The 24,075-nt window shown below is 37.6% G+C and overlaps 1 protein-coding gene across 2 annotated transcripts in view; it reads right to left on the reverse strand.

Annotated features, from left to right (window-relative positions):
- Positions 1-24,075, reverse strand: part of POLA1 (DNA polymerase alpha 1, catalytic subunit) — a 310,973-nt gene that overhangs the window by 156,548 nt on the left and 130,350 nt on the right. Inside the window, exons 32-34 of one of the 2 annotated variants that reach the window (XM_077890067.1) lie at positions 23,117-23,291; positions 9,471-9,649; positions 7,604-7,735 (exon numbers count right to left, since the gene is read on the reverse strand). In XM_077890067.1, the coding sequence (XP_077746193.1) occupies positions 7,604-7,735; positions 9,471-9,649; positions 23,117-23,291 (486 nt within the window). The remainder of the gene's footprint in view (positions 1-7,603; positions 7,736-9,470; positions 9,650-23,116; positions 23,292-24,075) is intronic. The other variant, XR_013375181.1, reaches the window with a different exon arrangement.

Below are 24,075 nucleotides of genomic sequence, written 5' to 3' on the forward strand. Positions count from 1 at the left end.
AAAAGGAATTCCCACACAGGTAAACCATAGTGAGGGCCAAGAAGCATCAAGGTACAGAATCGTTCTCACCGGATGGGAGAGGGAGAGCAGGGAGATGACGAAAGCTTCTAGATGGACACCTCAGAAGGATGGGCAGGGAGGCCCCAGCCCAGATCTCACTCTCTGGGAGTTCTGACCACACACTGGAACCCAGTGGAGCCTTGTTCATCCACCATATCTCAGAGTGGAGTAACAAGTGTTAATAGTGCTTACTCCAGGAGCTTTCTAAGCATTTTTTTAAAAGATTTTATTTATTTATTCATGAGAAATACAGAAAGAGAAGCAGAGCCATAGGCAGAGGGAGAGGCAGATTGCCTGCAGGGAGCCCGATGAGGGACTCAATCCCCGAACCCTTGGGATCACACCCTGAGCCGAAGGCAGATGCTCAACTGCTAAGCCACCCAGGTGTCCCTTTCTAAGCACTTTAAATGCATTATCACAGACAGTCCTCACTATGACCTTATCAGCAGGTAGCATGACTATCATCACTTCATAAGCTAACTGTGGCCTGGGGAAGTCCAGTAACTAGCCCAAGTTACAGAATAGTCAAATGAGTACAAAGGAACTCTGACCTAGCTGTCTAAAGTACAAACTTCACAGTCTATTGTTAGGCTAGCAGGGGATAGTGTGAAAACTGACAGAACCACATGCTAATAAGCCTTCAGAACCTAAGGAAAGGACAGGAAAGGGCCATGGCTATAACTGCCTCTACTTCTGCCAAAGAACTCAGGAGGGAAAATATGCAAAGGCAGGGAAGGACATGGGCATGGGAGAGGCTGTGGCCCGAGCTCATACTGTGCAGGCAGCTTCAGGGTCAGTCCTTAATAGACAACATTGTTCCCAGCAGTCAGAACATCTCAGAATTTAGTGTGGGTTCCTTGTTAGTTCCTCTAGATGATGCTCTGGTTCTGAGCCTTCCCAAACAGGGTCCATGCCATAAGGTTAAGATAATATGAAATCAAAGATAAAGAGGTACTGTGATAACTATGGAGTACAAGTTAAGGGCTATTCTACGAAAAATTAAAGTCAGGTGGCATATAAGGCTATATCTGATCCAATTTACTTATTAGAACTCCTTCATAATAGATAATATTCATACCATGATAAGCTGCTTTTGGCATGTTTTAGGGGACTATATTTGACCAGTTATTCACTCAGATTTGTACAATAATAAATTTACTTACAATGACATTCTACTCCAATCATCACCAAATCCCATTTCTTTAATTTTTCTGTGAGAACACAGCATGCATAGTAGCGCAATGTTTACCTGACTCAAAATCAGCATGCTTCATATTCATACCTGAGAAAAATGAGCCATTCACTAATAAAAGCACACCAATAAAAGCCACCAACGGGCCTAGATATTAGAATACCACATTTAAAAAATGCAATGGATGTCCATGATGTAAATTTATGCTTGGCTTCCTTGTCAAATGGTGTGGAGCAAAAAGAAAAATTCTCATTATGTTCTTTTTGTTTCGTTGTAATGAGATTTAGGATGAGTTCTCTGGATTCCTACAGAAATGATCCTTCTTCGAGCACTGCTGGGCAGCGTGGATTGTGCTGCCTGTGATGCTGAATGAATGGGGTGGAGATCTGCTTCTTTGCATGCCTTCTGTACCACTTATAATTATGCTGTTAAGAGTCTTTACAAAAAAGAAACCCAATTTAATCTTTTTAAATGTTCTAAATATAAATGCAGAGGCAAGGAAATAAACAATAATTCCAATAGTGCCGAGAGTTTAAACTATTCAAACTAATGTACCTGTGACACTACTGCATATTGCAAGCTCTAACCTAAAAAACTATCAGCTCGCATCACCACAGGTAAGAAATGAGAAATTTTGAGGGTTATTGAACACCAGATCTTTGCAGCAGACCAGGAGAGAGTTACTGAACATCACTGCATGGCTCTACAACCCTCAGATCCACCTGCACAATACAGCCCTGTCATGACATACTGCCACATGTAAAAAGGGAAAGGCAATAGTAATGAGAGTAGTTCTGTTGGTGATTTACATGGGGGAGGGTGGGTGGGAATGGTGGGGGCAGGAAGGGAGCTGTTTCCTCTCTCATTTCTCAGATTTATTAATTAATCAAGTTCTGTGTATTCCTCAAGAAATGCTCTTCCATCAAGCACAGCTGGACACCATGGATTCTGTTGTCTGTGTATTTTGGTGGAGCAAATATTTTAAACAATATTTCACCAAGCCTCTCTTGCACTTTCTTTTTTTTCCCTTGCACTTTCAATAAAAGATACCTCCAATTCAATCTCTGCCTTAACATTATTTTTGATGGTTGTCCTTAGTTTTGTTTTCAAGGAATGCATATCCATTCCAAAATTAACAGGCTTTTACTTATTTGCCAAGATTAAAACAAAAAACAAGTTTAACATGGATTCTTCACATACTACAAAACATCCCACTCTACTTCCCAGATGTGTGCCATCTTCCAGATGGACTCACAGCCACCACGCTGAGGCTCAGCATCACTGGTCAATTGTTCCCTTCTTCACTAGGTGCTTGTATATGTGAGCCTAATAAAGTCTCTGCATCATGAGGCAGCTGACATTGGACGTCATTTTTTGAATTCCTCAAAAAAGTGGGTCCAAAAGAGATTTTTTAAATGTAGCTTATGCCACAATTAATATTTTAAGGAGTAAAAGAGAAAGACCAGGGAAAGAGCTGGAATGAGAAAAGTAGTACAGTGAGCATCCACTTTGTATCATTAGGGAGAGACTGGGATCAGGACAAGGAGTACTTTACTGCACAATGTGATTTTGAACCATGACAAAATATTTCTGGTCAGTGCCTCTTTGCCTGATACAATGTTTGGGGGAGAAAACAAATTAGAGCTATGAAGTTGGAGCTCAGCATATCATAAAATCAACAGTAATCGGGGACTTAACATATGGAAGGCAGAGTAACAAAAGGCTCCGTCACTGCCTTCATGACCTTAAAATTCTGTGGGATTTTGTGCTACCCGAGAATCCTGTATACTACTGATAAACCTTCTGCCAGTATGACAGGAGTGTAAGAAAGAATTTAAAGAAAACATATAAAAAAATAAAGAAAACATATGATAGTGTAACCTTCATTTGTTGGTTCCTTTGGTTACTAACCATTAAAATATACACACTACAGAGAGCAACAGGCTGCGGCAGAGATCACAGATGAGCCACAGAAGAAAGCACAGCCCCTGTCCTCAGAAAGCTTATTTTAGTAAAATTCTGAAATTGTATAATCAATAGCAAATTTCCAAGAGATTCAACCATCACTTTCTGGTCCAAGAAACTAATGGACACTTATCATATGCATGACACTGAGTTAAGTATTCTAGATGGAGGGTCAGCAACGTGAAGTGCTGGAGATAAGTAATGCTCCTTTACAAGTGGCTTGAAAGACTCCAACACTCGTGAGGGATACATTTTGTCACAGCAGAACTCTAAAACCTGCATAAGCCATCAGTGAGAATTTAGGAGTATATTTCTGTTGACTATCCAGCCTTAGAACCAAATGGCTACGTATTAAAATGAAGATTCACTGTATATTATAACTAACAGTACTTGAGAGGAAAGTAAATGACCCACTAAACCCCTCCCAGGTACCAAGAGGGGTCTGATTTTCCATTTATCAGCAAGTCTTTGGGGTAGACAGCAACTCAATCTCAGACTCGGTGGCTGCTTCGTGGACGGCTGAGGGGAACACTTCAAAAATGAACCAGCTAAACAAACTTCCCAGCAGCACTTGACAGAGCTACACCTATTCTTCCCATTTCCAAAGCAGTGGAGAATTAATTACCAGTTCTATGGATCTATTGTAAGTATAATAGACTAAAGAGCTATCACAGACACATTTATTGTAAAAGCACAATCCCAAGAGTGTCTAGTGGAGGGCCAAAACGATTAACACAAATGCTTTGTCAGATCAAAGATAAAACCTGCACCGCCCAATTGAGGAATGAATTAGAACAGTGGGTTATCTTTCAAATTAACCAGGGCAGTTAGTGAGGAAAATTTCATGAAAGTGTAATTCTTAGCCTTTGTGAATCCACACAGCAGGCATTCTGCCAGCTGACAAGATGATGAAATTTTCATGCTTAAAAAAAGCCCTCTTCATTTCCCAATTTAGATTAGCTAGTGTTTCTCTCTTTTTGTGTGTGTGTGCGTGCGTGTGTGTCTATTTGCTCTTCTGGAACAGAATTTAAGGGGAAAAGAAACACATATCAATTTTTCACTGTAAAATTGAGTCTTTCAAAAACATCCTTCAAAGCTTAGAGATACAGTCTTTACATGGCCTTTTTATGATTTTCAAAAAATACCAGTTCAATTTCAACTTTGTGTAGAGGAACCAACAAGGACCAGGGCACAAAATGAACTTTGAATTAGAGCTTTCTTTGATACCTCCAAGTCTTTCAATGCTCCCATCAAGTCTTGGGATAAAGTATTAGACTATTTTCCTCCTAAAGCAATTAATATACTAAATTTTCTTGCTCGATGCTTTCTGTATTTCTATGTACACTGAAATGTAAATGTTCTAAGAAATGAGAATTCAAGGGATACGATCACTCCTATATGGTGAGAGAGAGAAATTGTCTCCTATGGAAGGAGCCAATATAAAAATATATGATACAGATTATCAGATATGCAAAATTTTTAATGTTTGTTACATCACATTTCTTCGATCTGCACTATTTATTCATGACAGAAACTAACAGGATATATGATGTATTTTTTTGAAAAGTGGTTCAGAACCATATTGTGTTAGGCTAAACTTCTGTCCCTTTGTTCTTGACACCCCGATTTCTTGGTGATCTAGAACTATGTTCCTTGGCAGGTGATAGTGTTTGGTCAAGTACCATACTCCTCCACTGTCTTCTTCAAGGTCCTTCCCTAAATAGATGCCTTCCTTTCTTAAGGTAGGCTCTACTTCCTCTGCAGTGATAGTTAAGACAAAAATGAAACACAACATTGACTCTTGCTTTCAGTCCAGGGACAACTTTTATGCCCAGTACTGTCTAAATTGTGAAATGAGAATAAATTCTTTGGGTCATTTCAGAAAACAGTCATTTTACCTCAGTACTTATTATCAATATCTTTGTCTTCAGGACAGTTGGTGTATTAATCTCTAGCTGGATTGCCATTGCTACAGTATATCACACTGAACTTACGGTCATCACTATCACTTGATGCAGAATAACAAAAGAAAACTCTAATGCCACGTCCCTCTACCAGCAAAAGTTCCTTTAAATCTGGGGACAGGAGAAAAGAGAAGAGTCTACCAGTGAAGTAGAATGTAGAGGCGTTTGAGCATTCTGTATAAAAGCTCTCATCTTGAGAATTTTAGAGATTAGTTCACTATGGGGCCATAGAACAAATAAATGGATTTCTTTTGCTCCCATCCAATTATATATGACTAAGATAAGCAAGCAGAGAAATAAGTTCCTAATTTTGAGGAGAGTCATATCAAGCTTCAACTTCAGGAGTGGTATTTGGGCACTTTAATAAGAAATCCTATAGAAAAATCAATCCAGTGCACACTTAACTAGAGGAAAACTGTTATCTGCTGTTGAGATACCTGGTAGAAAAGACAATTAAAGCAAATACAACGGAAACCTTGTGTTAAATGTCTAGCTGCCTAAAAGTAGGTTATTTAGCTTGAAAAATACTCATACCACCCCCCCACATATAATTCAGTTAGAAATCAATCTTTCAGTTAGAACATATTTCTAACTATACAGAAGATCCCTTTTCTGCCTATTCTCAACTTAGTCATAACAGATTGTCCTTTCTTATAGAAGGAAAAGATGAGTTTCCTCTAGTATTAACATTTCCATGGTAAAGATTTTGATAGACTAAACACTGAGAGAAAACTCAGAATTCTTTCCAAGAGTCAAGAATCATGCTCTGCTCAACGAGGTCTGTAAATGAGGAGCTAAATAGTTTTGATTTGGGCTCTTCATGCTAAATAAAGGCCTAACATTATATGTGCTGAACATTTCATCTACTGTGCAATGTGAACCCACAGATAACCTTTATTCTGATCTAACTGTTCATTAAGTGTAGCAGAGGATTATTCACTAAAATACTTCAGATTTCTCAAAATGTAGTCATAGTTATTATTTCTAAAATACCTTCAGACAAATCTACTTGGGTGTTTTTGACAAATACAAATTATCCTACTCCAAAATCACAATAAACTCTATGCTTCTACTCTTCATCCTAATAATCTAATAATTGATTTTCATTTCATGAGGTCGATTTTTAAAAAAAAATTTTTAAAGATTTTATTTATTATTCATGAGACAGAGACAGAGACAGAGAGAGAGAGAGAGAGAGAGAGAGAGAGAGGCAGAGACACAGGCAGAGGGAGAAGCAGGCTCCATGCAGGGAGTCCGATGTGGGACTTGATCCCACGACTCCAGGATCACGCCCTGGGTCGAAGGCAGGCCTAAACCGCTGAGCCACCCAGGGATCCCTGAGGTCGATTTTTAAAGAAGAAAATGCTGTAGTAAATGTTAACTAATATAAGTAGATATTAAAGGATGACACCGATTAAAGTCATGGGTGTTACCCAATAGAATCTGAGCTTTTGGAAATGCTTTGCCAATGTAGCTTCTTTAAATAAGTTACACTGAGCTTTTATGTAATAGGAATTTTGTTTAGATGACAAATGACATAAACACTAAGAAAAATCAAATGAGAAGCATGTGGTTTCTTCAATTTTAAGTTTTGAAAAAAAAAAAAACCCTCATCCCTATATGTTAAAACCAAAATAAATGCTTTGAAAAAAGGCCTTCTTTCTAATGCAGACTGCTCACTCACTTTTCTAACATTTTTAGTATATACTTATAAAAATTAGACAGTCTCTTTAAAATGCCAGACAAATTGCATTGCATTTAAAGTTAAAAAACGCTTATGGGAGCCTGAGTGGTGCAATCGGTTATGCGTCCAACTGGCTCAGGTCTTGATATTGAGCCCTGTGTCAGGCTCTGGGCTTTTGTGTGTGTGTGTGTGTGTGTGTGTGTGTGTGTCTCTCCACTGCTTGATATTCTCTCTCTGTTTCCCTCTGCCCCTCCCACTTTTATTCTCTCTCTCAAAATAAATAAATAAATCTTTAAAAAATGTTTATTTTCATTTCCTTGGACAACACAACCAAGTAATGGTTTAGATTACCACAAAAAGTCTTAACCTGTGGGCAGTTATTAAAATCACCACACATGATGTTATGACTCTACTTGCCAAAGACAGGCAATATTGATTTTTTTCTCCTCTGGTCAAAGATCTGAGTGACCACTTAATTTAGTCTTACTCAGGTAACAATAAACTAAAATATTTCCTGATTATATTCTCATTTTTCTTTAAAGCAAAAATTCAGTATTTAAAATACTGCTCATTTAATGAAAGAGATATCCAATAGAAAATAAAATGCCTTTCCTGCAAAGTCTTCTAAGAATTTTAGTTTCATAAAAACCAGGAATACAAAACCATACTGTTTTATTTTAGAACAAGAACCAAACCTAAGTAAGCCCCATATGTAAGAAACTCATCGTGGATACTTACTTCATAGTATTTTTTAATGCAACGTCTAATGTCCATGATCAATTTGTTGCTCAGCTGTACCACAGAGGTCAAAGGTGAAGCCTTACAATCAATGTTGCTGCAGCGATACAAGCTGGGCTCCACATCAGTTCCCTACAGAAGCCAGAACAGACAAATACACAAAGGGTTACTGCAAGGCTAGCAAAGGTTTTTTTGTGCTTAAAAACTAACATGCTCTCCTGGTGTGCAATATTCTTAATTCGTTTCATTATTGAGTTTTTAACCCTATTTTTTCAACTACTGTCCTCTCGAGGATCCCCTTAGTCACACGAACCTCCTGCCTCTTGGCCATCATAAAATGGAATACAAGTCGAAGGGAAAACCCTGAAATCACTTCTGTTTTTACATTCAATATATGACAGACCTTAGGGATGAAATAATTTTCCCTCTAAAAATACCAGTGAAGTCACACCATTGGAAATAAACATTCTTCTCAGAGATATTGATCAGAGTTTTAAAATTGTACTTACTCATTCCAAACTTGAAGACAGAGCAAGCGTACTAATGATATTACTTTCCTTTCATATTGGCAACTTAATTTTAAGATGAAGCCTAAAAATTAAGTACTACACCAGAAAGCAATCACTTATTGTCCCCTTAGAAAATCTAAAATTTCTGTAATTCTCCCTCTCCACTACCCCCTCAAATGAAAATTATTTGGGGGAAGGGAAGGCAAGAAGAGTAGAAATTTGAAAGAATTAACTATTAGTGGGCGGGGGGAAAAAAAAACCTCTTGTTTTGTTTTGTTTTAAACAAAAACAAAACAAAGCAAATAGAATATATAGGAAAATTGTTGGGGTTTCTGGAGCATTTGTTTTCCTTCTTGATACTTAAACATCTTGGTTTCCTGCTCCAATCTGGTACATAACCCTACCCGCCACACTAAGCAATTCCAGGTGGAAGAGATTTTAGAGCTTGACATCGGCTCTTCCACAGTTAGCCCATCTGCAAGTCGTCAAGCCTCCATGCAATTAACTATCTTATTTACAGCTGTAATGAAGCAAAACTCAAGGATTTAGCAAGTACTGCTGATCTGTGTCTGCCTCTTCCTTGCACTTGCTTCCAAAGACTGCTTTGTTTTGATTCAAAAAAATGCAAAACATCTGCTGTTTGTCCAAATTAACTTAAAATAATTACTTTTAATTTAGATAAAGGATGTATTTCCTTTCAGTTTCAAGGTTTTACACAGTTCTGCTGCCTACTCATTTGCCAATGGCTAGTACATGTATAACACTGCAGTTGAATCAAGTAAATTGGCTAAGTTTCAAGTTCTGATCCAAGGTCAATGATACATTTTTTTGGCAGTACTTCTTGAGAGGAATGTCTCCCTGTGACTTTTTTAATGTCTGACATGCAAAGACAGCAGAAAAGATAATCAGAGTACCTTAGTTAAAAAGGAGGCAAGTGGGATGTGTAAAGATAAACAAAAACTTTCCAAAAACACTTAGTTCCCATTAACTTGATTTAAGATAAAGGCAAATATTGCTCTAAGTCTTAATAAATTGGAGCTGGGAGTGGGGAAATACAAGTTACTAATTAAGGAATTACAATAAAAAAATACTTTAAGATACTTTAGAATTTTTAAGAGATTCCATTTAAAAACCAAGGCCAAATAACCACTCTAGGAAGCCAAAAACAATATGCAAGCACCATATACTAAGAGTTTTCTAGCAGAAATAAAGTCGCAAAGGCAGAATTCATACGATGCTAAAATTCTTTAAACACATGAAAGCAACATTTTCCTCCCTTTCCATACATACAGTGGGAAGGAAAGGCCTCTACAGTAGTTGGTTAACAAAATGAAGAAAAGAAACAAAAAGAAACTAACCGAACCATCCAAGACACTATCGTATATATTTTCTGTTCCACATGTGGGGCATGGGCATTTGAATCTTTCACAGTCCCTGTATTTCTCCTCATCAGTGAGCTGTGCTGGGCCACCAAGTAGGGCATCATTCTCCTCATCCTTATGATAATGATGAACTCTAAATTGGGTGGGGTCGAGTCCTGTTAATGTTAAAGAAAAAACAAATCCACAAAGGTACAATTATTTGAATTTCCATATGTGATAAAGACCCCAAAGGAAAAAAAAAACCCTCACAAAGGAATAATTTTAAATTCATGCACACATATACACAACCATTTGAACTCAAGATAAAGGCTCACATCACATGGACAACTGACTTCTCTTTTTACAAAAGATCACTTTATTAAATAAAACAAGCCAGCTTCACTAACACAAAGCTGATATGCCCCCAGATGTTTGGGTTCAGAAGCAACTATTTCTATAGGATGGTTTTACAGTTCCAGTGAGAATCTCAAATGAATGTGCAATGTTATTAAGAAATCTCTTAAAATCAAAGTTTCACGATTAAAACTGAAAATAGAGAATAAAAATCCCATTAAAGAAAACAAGTCCAATGCTATTATAACTCCTTCAAGTGTAGATACAACTGCTAACCCTGATTTCAATGCAATGGTCGATTCCATCTTGGCTCAGTAGTTAACAGCATGTAGGGTGCAATCTAATTCAGTGGTTAAAATTCAGTAGCAGCATCCGAGAAAAACGCAACATGGTTTTTTGGTGTTCTGAATTCAGAAATTTAAAATATGTGCAAAAACAATGGATCTACAGATTCTATAGGCCAAAACATTCCCAACAATCTTGAAACAAAATATACCATCCATATTTCAATCAAAATAACACAAGAAATCAATCGATACATTGAGGTAGTTTATCCTATCTCATCTCCACAAACTATTTAAAGAAAAGAAACATTTTTAGGCTGGCCAATTTTATTTACTTTTGGTCAAAGCCTATCTGTCAAAATATACTATTTGGATTTACACTTAAAGGTAATTAATATACACGGTATCTTAAGATATGTTTCTGACATCATCTTTTAGCCATCCCTAAAAATTCTAGGCTCTAAGAACTCTAAGGAAAGCTATCATATTTATTTTAGCATAAAGGTAAATAAGCAATATAAAAGTCACTGAGCAAAAAATTCAAATACCAAGAATATGTGAAAACCGTTTTAATTCTATCAATAGCTGCATAGGTAGATAAACAGATGTATAGATGTATTCAGAACTCAGTGACAAGATCCTAAACTCTATTTGGTCAATTTTCAAGTGACACCTACACTTGAGGCTGAGTGACATGGTGAAAAGGTGCCAAACAAAGAATAAAAAGACAGAGACTATGAGTCACAATTTTCTCACCTACAAAATGGAGGTAGTGTCACTGACCAGGCACTTTTGAAGTTTAAATTAGACATAAGAGGACAAACCCCTTTCAGTGATACCCAGCATGTAATAAGCATGTAATAAATATTGTATGAATGAAAAAATAAAATAGTGGATGAACATAATTAAATCTAAATGATATTCACTCAAGATTATGCATTTGGAAAAATATATGGAACACATGTTCACACTACACAGCAAGTTAATAGCTGTTCTTTGTAGGAGTTGATCAAAATGAGAATTTCCTAATATGATCACACAACAAAAAAAAGTACACATTAAAAGCAATTTGAAAAAATATTCTTGTTTATTAGTGACATAATTTACTGTAGCCAAGGTAACTTGGCCCTGAGAGTCACTATACATTTTTATTTTACAAATTACCTAACCCCTAAGAGAGAGAGTAAATTCATGAAGAGTGTGGGAATATATACCATCCCATTTAAAGACAGGGTGGGGGGTGGGGGGAAGCCCGGGTGGCTCAGCGGTTTAGTGCCGACTTCAGCCCAGGGCATGATCCTCGAGTTCGGGGATCGAGTCCCACATCAGGCTCCCTGCATGGAGCCTGCTTCTTCCTCTGCCTGTGTCTCTGCCTCTCTCTCTCTCTGTGTCTCATGAATAAATAAATAAAATCTTTAAAAAATTTAATAATAAAGATGGGGGGGCAGAGAAAATGAGTGAGAGAGGCCACATCTGTAAATGAAGCCATTTCTTTTCTGTACTGAGGGTAACTGTTACAAATTCCTGAAACTCTATTTGTGAATCCAACAGTATTCACAAAATGCCTTGCTTCATCAAGAACTATGAGAAAGAACTTCACTTTTTCTCTGACAGTATGATGATTCATCAATTTCTCAGGCCAATACTATTCAAAAAGTAAGGAAAAAGAAAAACAGTAGGCAAAGGTTTTCTCAACTGCAGACTTCTTCCACAATCCAAAAATCCAGGAACGAAACAACACTGGTTTTGCACATACCCACAAACAGCCAACCTATAACAAGGAAGCAACGAAAGCTCTCTAGGCTACCCTACCAGCCTCCACCTACTTAGTGTACCTGAAGTTTCATGGGAACCTGCCTAACGAGTAAGCCAAAAGAGGACAAGGGCCCTCTGACTACTTATGGGGAAATGCCCAGCAAGGGTCCAAAAGTCATGAAAAAAAACCAGGCCTTATAAAATGTCTATTTTAATGTTCAATTCTACAAACAACCCTTATCTGCTCATGGCAATAATAAAGCCAAGTGGCATAGCTAATTACTTCAGATTTATTCCCATGCTGATTTTTTTCAAGAGAAGGGGTTTCATCTCAGCATTCTTGGTCATAGATCAATGTTAAATTTTAAAAATATAACAGGAGGGGACACTATAATTACTTTAAAATATTAGGTATCTAATGATTCTTGTCCAAGTTACTTAGATACAAAAATGTTATAAAAAAGTAATTTTCTTGGGAGCACAATTAGAAGTTCAACAGACAAATCACAGAGGGCTAACTTAAATCTTTTTATGAAAACATATAACATCATGTTAAAAAATAAGGATCACTGCTGCTGGAATCTTTCTTTTAAAGGTCAAAAACTAGGCTTAAACAAGCCCCAAACATACTCTATTCCATTACGTAGGAATTAGTGTTTCCAAATCCTCATGGAATTGGCAACAAGCAGCTTATTTTAAAGTTTTGGGAGACTTAAAAGTTTTACTGCTTATACCATAACTCATTAAGGTCTAGTGAAACAGGAAAAAAGTATCTGGTGCTGCCACCTAGAGGTAGATTCTAAATTTTTAAATGTGCAAAATAGAGCTGCTACATGGAACTGCAATTTTAATTACTGTCCCTCTAAAATTAAACACTTTTGTTGGAAAAAACATTAAAGCAAAATCTTTATGATCAAAGGTGTCATATATACACCTACATTAAACTGTTCACCATACAGTAAGTAATCACATTACTTTGAAGAAGAGACACAAAACTGAATTCCAACTTCTGTATCTCTTCTACTAAGAGCTTTCTCTGAACAACTGGCTTAAAGAAACAAACTTTATGCCCTATTTGAGTAAAGGAACTTCCACTTTTATTAGCCTAGCTTTTGACAGGTAACTTCAATCATTTGACCCAGTACAGAATAAAGCAAAGAATAGCCTACTTGGGTCTCACACTAGTTATCTGGGCAAAGAGCAGCTGTGGTTCTCCCTGCAATAAGCAGGAATGATGTGTGCTTTAATTCAATCTTGTGACTTGTAGTAATAGAGTCATATCATGTTGGAGGGGGCTTGGGAGTGGGATGGGGAGGACAGAGGGAAAATGAAATGAAATTAAAATACTGTCATTTATAATTAGAAAATTTATAGGATCTCACATTTTGGCAACAAGATCAAAGCTCTAATGTTTCAGAAAGTATTTATAGAAAGTAATATCATAGGCATTGGAGTGGATGAGTTCAGCAGTGCTGTTTTTTACTTAAGATCACCAGATTCTTATAACACACACACACCTCCAATGTGACATGTAGCACAAAATTAATTTTTGTACCAGGTACTTTCTAAACATTGTAAGCTATACCAGTTTTTAGAATGTTCACTTGCCCCCATTCCCAAGGATTATTTAAACTGTTCTGAATTTAAGGCATTCAGTTGAGAGGCTGATGCATTGGACCAAGTAATTTTCTTCCTTCAAAAGACAAGATCTTTATTAGTGCAAATGCAAATAACTACGGTAAGACTAATTATATACAACTGTACAAGTGAGGAAGTAGGAAAAATCCATATGAATGAAACTCCAAATGAGCAAAGAGAGAAACTGATATCCCCAAGAAGTTACTTATAATAATTACTTAAGCTACTAGTAATAGAATCTTATTATGAAATTGTTTTCTAAAAATTTCTTTTAGGAAATGAATCATTTATCTTTTGCAGGAATCCAGGCTTTCATGTGTCTGGATTTCTTAGAGAACAACAGACAAACTGTTTAGTATGATTAAGAGAAAAATGCTTAATGAATTGTTAAAAGGTGAATGCCACATCCATAAAAAGCGGTGTACAAGAATTTTCATAGCAGTTTTATTCATAATAACCAGAAATTGGAAACAATCCAGACGACCATCAACAGGAGAATGAAAAAATAAACTGGTATGATCTACCATGGAGTACTACTCAGCAATGAAAAAGAATGAGCATTGATAAATGCCACAAGATGGATAAATCTCACAAGTGCTATGCTAAGTGAAAAAAAGCTGAACACAAAAAAGTATACACTGTAGAAAATTACTTATATAAAATTCTACACTAGGCAGAATTAACTTATGGTCAGAGAAATCAGATGAGTGATTTCTTTTGTGAGGGGGATATTGAATGGAAAGGAAAAGAAGGGAACATTTTGGGTTGATAGAAAAGTTTTGTGATTTGATAAACAGAATGTACGATACTCTTAAGATAGTAGCATTTTGTTTTAAGTTACACTTGAAAAAAAGCATGCTAAATAGAAGATGTTTATGACATATATTACCAAGGACACATACTTAGAATGTATAAGGTATGCTTGCAAATCAGTTAAGAAAAAGACAACTCAATAGAAAAGTATATGAAGACCTCACCAGGCACCCCACAAAAGGAGATCCTCAAATGGTCAAAAAGGATGTGAACAGGGGCTCAACTTCATTTGTCATCAAAGAAATGTAAATTAAAATCACAATGTTATACCGCCACATTAAACGAAGAAAACACAAAACATTAAGTGCTGATGAGAACGTGGAGCGCTTATACACTGATAGTATGGAGTATAAATCAGTCGAACCACTTTGGAAAATTAGTAGTACTAAAGCTGAACATACATGTCCCCCGGGGCCCTGGCAATTCTCCTAAGTATATATCCAACAGAAATAATGCAACTGTTCAAGAGAAGGAATGTGCAAGAATGCTCAGAATAGCACTATTCCTAATCATCCAATTGTGGAAACAACCCATAGGTGCACCTACACTAGATAGTCATCAAGTGTGGTATGTTGGTACAGTGAAATACCATACATAAAGGAAGTACAACCACATGAATAAAAATCTAACAAACAGAATACAAATGAAAGTAGCCACACACAAAGAGCAAAGACAATTTATGTCATGTCCAAAAATAAGAAAACCTCATCATTGATGTAAGGAATTAGGATTTTAATTTTCTGGGGAGAGTAGAGGATAGTTTCTAGGAGGCGGCATGAGGGGGGTTATGGGGATGTAATAATACAGGTTTCTTGAGCTCAGGGATGACTACAATGGTGTGTGTTTACTTTGTAAAAATTCATCAAGATGTTCTGTTAGGTTTTGTGTGCTTTTCCGAAAGTATACTACCAGAAAGTTCAGGTTGAAAAACGTGAGAAAATGAGTACTAAATATTTATGATATACCTGTGAGTTTGTGTCCAAATGTGTTTGATTTTAACCAGACATTAAGTACCTCCTCAGAGATGTGCACACCATCACCCAGGAAGCAGTAATAGCAAAAACTAAAAGAAACTGAATTAAATATGGTCTTTAGTTCTAATTACCACTTTACAGAAAATACAGGAGACAGAGGAACATGTTAAAAGATACCAGGATGATGCAACTGGTAAACCCCAGAATAAGGGAAATTGTATAGGACACCTCCCCCATCACCCCGCCCACCAAGTTTCTTAACAAGTAAATCAGAAGGATGAATTTTAAAAAGGAAATTAACTATCATATGGCCCCTGATTAGATTCCAATTCAAACAGGGAGTTTTTTTTTTTTTTAAATAGGGAGCTTTTAAAAAGAAGCACACCCTTAATATAATCAGGGAATGAGAATGCTTATTAGATATTTGATGAAATGAAGCAATTGTGGGGCTTTTTAAAAAAAGATTTTATTTATTTATTCATGAGAGACACACAGAGAGGCAGAGGGAGAAGCAGGCTCCATACAGGGAGCCCAATGAGGGACTTGATCCCGGACCTGTGGATCATGCCCTGAGCCAAAGGTAGATGCTCAACCACTGAGCCACCCAGGCATCCCTGGGCTTTTTTTTTTTTTTTACACTAGTGATAGTACTATTGTAGTTATGCTAGAAAGGGGGAATCCTTGTCTTTTAGAAATGTAAAATGCATTATTTACAGGTAAAATTATATGGCATCTAGTATTTACTTCAAAAAAATTGGAGCAGGTGGAAAGAGGAATAAGATTGTCCACAGCTGCAGACTGCTGAAGCTGGGTCATGAGCACCTGAGGACTTCTTATGTAATTCTCTCTACTACTGAACACATTTTGAAGTTTCCATAAAAAACATTTTAAGAATACTGTGGATCTAATTTCAAGATACACAACTGACCATACAAGTGGCAGACACCTGCCTTTCATAGCAACAGTAAATCTCTCCATAACACAAAGGAAAACTTCCGAGTATTTTAAAAAAAATAATAGCCAAGCCTTTGGGTTAAATAAACTCCCAAGATTCTAACTGTCCTGCAGAAGGTAACTTCCAAAATCTTGACAGGAAAAAAAATCCTGATGTGCAGCACCCTCATTACCTCACACAAACATTTTAATGCCCTTGATGATAGCTTTAAATGTGAATTTTAACTTAATGAAATATGTACCTTTGGGCAGGAAAAAACTTTGGGAGTATTTTCGTTCCTATTTTTAAACCTGAGAAGATGGTAAGTGTGTGCTAAAAAAAAATGCTTGGAAAATAAAATAGCACAAAATAAGAGAACAAGGATTGTTGCTCCTATAACAAAGTTCTCTTCTCCACAGCTATGTTGATAAGTATGAGTCGGGGGAGATAGGAGCCAGGCTGGAGGTACCAAGAAACTGCTTTCTATAAGTTAGTAGTTGTTTAAGCATGTTTTCTTCTAATTTTGTAAAAACTATCTTATTTTTAATGAGAATATTACTTCTTCAAGAAGGAAGCTATAATTTACCACCTTCACCCTTTCCAGGCTTATTCATATGTATTTGATATAGTTTTAATGTGTATAGTGCTGTGTTCAGCTGTTTTCAGTTATTACATCTTACCCATTTTTCTATAGGCTACACAATGTTGGTAAGTGCAATTTTGGTATACTTAATTAAATGATGCATCTTTTTAAAAACCTTGATCTATAGTTACTACTACTGTACTGTATACTTGAAGATTGCTGAGAAAAAAAGAAAGTTGCGGAGAGTACACCTTAAGCATTCTTACCACATTGAAGAGTTAACTATGGAAACTGCATGAGGTGATGGATATGTTAATGCTCTTGATCTTGGTAATCACTCTACAATGTGTATGTATATAAAATCATCACTTTGTACATTTTGAATATATTTAATTATATTTGTCAATTATTCCTCAAAAAAGTTAAGAAATGTTTTAATTGATCTAACTTATAAATGAAATTCCCATTTTCCCCTGGAAATTCTTATGGCAAAAAGCCAGGAGAATACTAGTGCTAGTGATTATCCTAAACATGCCCCAGTTTGGCTCCAAGTTCCCAGGGGTCTTAGCCTGACTTAGGTGAGCAGTGTCACTGCAGGCCTTCGTGTGTCATGTAGAGTGGCTGAGATGGCATGGGTCACTGCCATGGAGATGGGGGCCCCTGCCATTCAGCAACAGGCTGGAAGAACTAATGAGAGGTGAGAAAAGGCAAGTATTCCCAAGTCCACACTGGCCTCTCTCTCCAAAGCGCATTCCCATAATGCCTCAACTGCCAACACTTTTCATCAACTCTTCCCCGGTGGCCCCAGCTACAAGTCGTCTCTGCTTCCCCTGAGTGTCTGAAATCCTTTATTTTACATCTTTTGGGACATGCACTGTGCTATCCACTAGACTTCCCTGGACAGTGAAATTAACTAAATGGACTGCGCTATAATTTGAGTAAAGGTGCCATGGCTTACTCATCTTCATCTCCTTCACTGTACCGATTATGATGCTGAGCACAGCAGGTCTTCAACATTAATCTACTCAGTGAATGCAAAAGTAGGCTGGGAGCATGATCCATCTGATGATGTGATGGAATGGTGCTCCATCCTGGAAGAGATGGTTCTTATCAGCTGACAAGATAATATCCTATTTTGCATCTGGTATGATCTTACTTTTAAAATTTTATTAATTATGGTATAGAAAATATTTAAGGTTTGCAAATGATGGTCATGTATGTATATTCTTCTAAGAGCTTAATTCTAAAAAAGGCGAGAGTCTTAGATCAACAAAGACTGCGCTGGTGGCATACCCTATTCCCAACCACCTATACAACTTATTCTGCTCCCCCTGCACCACCATCTTTTGGAGGTCTATCTCTCTGGGCCGGTCAAAGGCACACCCAACATTGCTTGGCCTGCACTTATTTCTTGGATATTACAGGACCCTACTGACAAAAAATACATTCTGTAACCTGTATGGTATAGGGCCAATTTTTAAAAAGGGAATTTTTACTTTGCAATTCAATCCAGGAAGACACTGGATTAACTGTGTTATCTTGTTTTAAGCACCATTTTCAGAGATTAAATTATAAATTCTCACATTCTTCAAATATCAGTAGTTTTCTCAGGATCAATGAGAAAACTGCCCAGATAGCCAAATGCCTGCAATTTTACCACTGATCATGAAGAAATGTACTTGACAGCTATTATATAAATCACTGGTCATTGGAGGAAAGATACTACATAATTCTAAGTACTATTATGCATGAAATAAAAATTTATTAAAAGATGAAATTCCAGGATGAACTTTAGACTATTCTTATCACTAGCCTGTTTTTCCAGGTACAGAAGACTACTTGGATGTTGAAGCATACTGTGAATATTTCCTCCACAGACTATAAAGAGCTTTCACTAGAACAAGAGAGGGAAAAAACCTACGGTCTGGAGAACAAAAGCTAAGAGTTCCAAGTTTTAGTGGCCATGTTTCCCATTGGGCTATTGTGTAAGAAGAGTAATACTGTATTTTTTTTTCCATTCACAGATGGAAAAGAGTAAAATTTTGCTTTATTTAAGCCCGACAGCAATAATCTTACATGGGTTTCAGAAAAATGATACACATTTTACTGTGGGATAATGAGGACCATTAGTTATTAGAGAGAACAAATTATTCTCTTTCAATTCAACACACTTATTCATTCACTCATTTAATAGACCATCCTCTCTCCTTTTCACTAAAATGGCCTTCCCATACAGAACACCTGGCCATGAAACATGCCACCAGACAGACTTCAGGAGGTGTCAGGGAGAAATAGAGAATTTCCAAAGTGAAGCCACAGGATAAAACCAACACTTGATGCTTGCCTTTCATTTCAAGGAAAGCAATATAAAAGCAACAGAAAAAGAAAAAAGTAGTTGAAAAATATACTTGCTCTCCACAAAAGAGTCTTAAAAATAAAAGATCATGAACTTAATAATTTTCCTAAATGAAATTATGCCATTATTCCTGATTTCTTTGTACTAACTAAAAGGACAAAGTATCAAACTTCACTGAAGTTTCAACACTGTAATACATTTCATTAATCAAAGATAAAAACTACATTAAAAGCAAGAGAATTATTTTATGTCTGTGATTAGGCAGTTGGAGGGCTTGTATTTTACGTATACATTTGTACACTTCAACTTATTTAACAGTGTCAGTTCACTAACTGCAGTTTTTTTATATAAAGAAAACAGATTTAGAATTTTAAAAACAAATTACAGTAATTTTATGCCTACAGCTTGCACCTCTTAGAAACCATGCACCCCCAACACTCCCCTTACTTTCTCACCTCCTCCCTCCTCCTCTCTAAAACCACAGGCTAAGTGAGAACTGGTAACATGGGCCGCAAATCCTCTAGTGAAGAACAGCCACCCTGGTTTTTCACTTGAGTTGGAGGAATAAAGGATGCAGATCAAAATGTGGCTCCCGCTTAGGGCAGGGAGCAAATGCCTGCAAAGAGCTGTCTGGAGACCTTCCATGTTTTCTGCAGATCTTTATGGTAACTGGCATTTGCTGTCCTGCAAGTCACTAATCTGGACTGCCTATGGGAAAACAGGGAGAGATAAAGGACTAAAAGATTTCTCACTAATGCAGGTAGATAGGTGGATGCTGCTGGTGACAGCAGGTATATCAGGAGCAGAGGAGGAGGAGGACACAGGGAAGACAATCCCACAAGTCCTCAGTATAAGAACTACTGTCAAGTGACAAGAGATAAAAATCAGACAGAGAAGCTAAGAAGGGGTGTAGCAGCAAGTCCTTAAGAGCAGAGGACACAGACCCTTCCAGGAGCTCTGAATGGCTACCTGGCACCAAGAGCTTGCACGTCAGGGGGTAGGACAGACGGGGACTTGGTGGGACTGTGCATAACCATGGAGGGCTCCTGTTCTGGACTGAGACTGGTCAGTAATGATGTGAACCCTCTGAAGATGGGACCCATGAGACTACCACCTTTGAAAATAATTTGTGAAAACTGGATTTATAAGGCAGCTGCAATTAGAATAAGATTTGTCTCTAAGCAAGTCAAAATTTGCCACTGTTTAATTTAGAATTATCTTAAATATGACCCCAGAATTAACAAAATCAGCCTAGTCCCCTCTGGGACCAGTGTTGATATACCTGAGCAGTCATGAGGCTGCCCATTGGGCAGGCTCCACCATCCTTCACTTGACAGCTCTCTGGCTCTGCTTCTATCTTTTACATGTCACTCATGAGGGGGCACTGGGCCACCGGGAAATTTAAAACCAAGGAAGTAAAGGGTAGCAGTTAGCTTCTAGGTCAGGTTCTTGGTGATACAAACAGAAATGGGAAATCAACTATTTAAAAAATGGTTCCACTCAGGGGTGTTTGGTGCATAAGTTGTGTGGGGGGGGGGGGGGCTATTAGTCCACAGGTATGGGATGCAGTGAGGGAGAAAAGGGAACATAAAGAAGATGAAGCTCCTGTGACTTCACACTCATACCTGCTTGGGAAATTCTGTTATAGCCTCTCAGAGCTAAGAACAGGCAGTAGGGTGTATAGCACAGTGGTTAAAAGCACAAGCTCTGGAATCACAGAGAGCCAGTTCCCAGCTAACTGCAGTCAGCCACTTAACGAACTATGCGCCAAGGTCAAGTTAGTTACCTCTAAGCCTCGGCTTCCTTCTCTGGAAAACGAAGCCAAAACAACATACCCTTATGAGGTTGTTGTGAAGATTAAATCAGATAACATATGCAGAGTACTTACTACAATATTCGACAGAGTAAGCACCCAAAGCAGGGGAGAAAAAAAGAAGGAAGCTAAAAACTACTGAGCACTTATACTCCTCTCCTCCCAGCTGAGGATTTATAAACATCATCAAATACAACTCAACTTTGAGAACACATTGTATGACAATTTGGGGAGCAGATTTTATCTTCCTAATTATGTTTTGCTTTGGCAAAATGAGTTTTTCAAATTTGTCAAAAATGAGTTTCCACTTCCAGAGCAGACACTGGTGGGGTAGTGGAGTCAGGGCCGCCAGGCAGGAGCTCGGAAAAATACTCGCCAAGGGCAGGATGACAAACATGTCACTTCCTCATTTATCTGTCCAATCCCACTCTACACATGCAGAGTGAGCACTATGTACAAATCTTTTTTTCCTTTCCAAATTTTTATTTAAATTCTGCTTAGTTGATATATAGTGTGATATTGGTTTCAGGAGTAGAATTCAGTGATTCTTCACTTAACATATAACAGCCAGGGCTCATCCCAACAAGTGCCTCCTGAATAAGATCACCCATCTCCTCATTCCTCACCCCATTAAACCTGTCATCTATCATTAAGAGTTTCTTATGATTTGTTTCCCTCTTTTTTTCCTCCCCTTCTCATATGTTCATCTGTTTTGTTTCTTAAATTCCACATACAAGTAGAATCATATGGTATTTATCTTTCTCTCTGACTAATTTCGCTTAGCATAATACATTCTGGCTCCATCCTCATCATTGCAAATGGCAAGTTTATTCTTTTTGAAAAACTATGTACAAATCTTATGGATTGGAGGAGCATGGACACATGTATGCAGAAGCCTGGCAAGAGAGTGGGATGTGGCTGCTAACAATGCACACTGAGTACTCTCTCTGCTCCAGGCCTGTGCAGAGCATAGCACGTGCATCATTCTATTGCTCTCTGAGAGCAACTGCAGTTTACGGTTCCAGAAACCAAGGCTTAGATCAAGGTTTAGAGGCTTGCAAAAGCCACAGAGCTGGTGAACAGCAGAACTAGCATGTAAGCCCAGGTGCCTATGATGTTAAAAGCCCATGCCTTAAGCCAGACATTTCAATAAGAAGAGGGGGAGGATTTTCCATGAGGCCAGGACAGAATGAGCAACGCCATATTTAGGGGACCCTAAATATACTGATTAAGAAAGAAAGCTAGAAATATAGGTTGGAGCTCCAAAGTTAGAGTCTACAACTGCCAGACTGAAAGACTGTGAGATGTCAGTGGCATCTGGACTTCACTTATAGATAGTGAGGCACCATCTAAGGACTTTATTAGGCAGTATTCTAAAAATATTCATCTTCACATACAATGCAATAGAGAGCAGACATCTTAAATCAATGTAACTCTTTACTTGCTGGTCATCTAGAAATGAATTCAGAGCAAGTAATGAAAACATTTCTAAGTACAAAACAACGATCTGGTACCACAGCAAAAAGTTAAAAAATGCTGAGGTTTTAGGGTTGACCAGCACCTCCTGTGATGATGAGAAATTAGGAATCAGCTAACTCTTGGAAGGTAACAACATGTCTAGTTTCCAAAGAATTTAAAATAAAGTGAGAGCAGGATACTCACAGGAAATTAATACTAAAAATTAAACTTTTTAATGCTAAAAAAGCCATGTATTCTCACTTTACACAAAATACATTTAGAGACAGAGACAAGATAAACTGACCAGCACAATACCATCAATCACCTTATTCATGAAAGTTCACCAATTAAAGCTACAACAGTGTAAGCTGAGGCACTGTAAGTGTGCCTAAAATCTCTTCATTCCTTCTCCTGCCCTCCCTCTCTTACTTTGGCATTTAGGGACTGAGCACCTACTATGGAGCAGGCATGTGGCTATAGAGGTAGCAAATGTATAGGATCCATAGTCTATGGAGAGAGAGAGAGAGACATTAACCAACCAACCACAAAAATAATGCCCACCTATAAATAAGGAAGTGTTCAGTACACAGCATACCTATGAACAAGGCTCATGATAGGTGAGGGAGGACTGCAGGTGCCGGTAGAGCTGGATAAGAGGCTATGTGATCTGGGGACACTTACCTAACCATGTTGCAATCAGGACAGCATCAATTCCATCTATTGGCTCACAGATCCGAGCCACGACTGGGTGGATCTGCTGAGCCAGGTAGTACTGGGTGTCAATGGTTAAATTGTCCTGTTTCTGTAGCTGCTCAGGTGCATAGGCCCTCTGACTCGCAGTGAGGTTTGACCCATCCTACAAAAGGACATGGCACAGGTAAAGTTGTAGGAAATTCAGTCACATATACATGCTTGGCCAAAAAGAGGGACCATAATTCAAATTTTATATATTCAATTCCAAATATCAAGAAGTCTTTTTGACCTGTTGGTGAACATGTCATATGTATCTAAGCGTAGGAAGATCAAGGAAAACATGTCACCCACTGTCCAAGAATGTAAATCCAGCATGTGTTGTGTTCTATTTTTTGTTGAAACCTGAAACCAACAAGATGGCATGACTAGATTAAATAATTCCACCTGCCATATCACAGAAGCACTGAGAAGACTTGCTAACTATTAGTCTAGTCAGGAAGGCCTTTTAGAATTGATGAGAAAAAAACATGTGTGGTCCTTTTATTATGTTAATGCAATCCATTCATGCAAGAATTCTAGTTGTAATCTCATCTTAAAGGCCCCCAGGGGTAATATTTTCTATGAGAGCTTTATGTATCCAGAAGCAAATGAGCAAGGGGAAAAAAGGGGATATGAAACCCACATAGTAACTTACATAAAAGATATAATAGGAGTAAAATTAATGAGCTATCTTGGTGGAGTGGCAATACTCTAGAAGCAAAATATTTGGCCACTGGAATGACAGGCATGCCATTTTGCACCGTTTACATGGCTCTCCCGAAGGAAAAAAAGATGGGTCAGAGAGTATCTTTTCAAAGATGTCCTCTCAATAAAAATAAAAGTTGTGGAGTTCTATATAATTGGTCCATATACAGCCCTGTAGGTGAGGTCATTATAATCTTTGAATC

The sequence above is a fragment of the Canis aureus genome, chromosome X, assembly GCF_053574225.1.
Source record: "Canis aureus isolate CA01 chromosome X, VMU_Caureus_v.1.0, whole genome shotgun sequence".
Classification (NCBI taxonomy): Eukaryota; Metazoa; Chordata; class Mammalia; order Carnivora; family Canidae; genus Canis; species Canis aureus.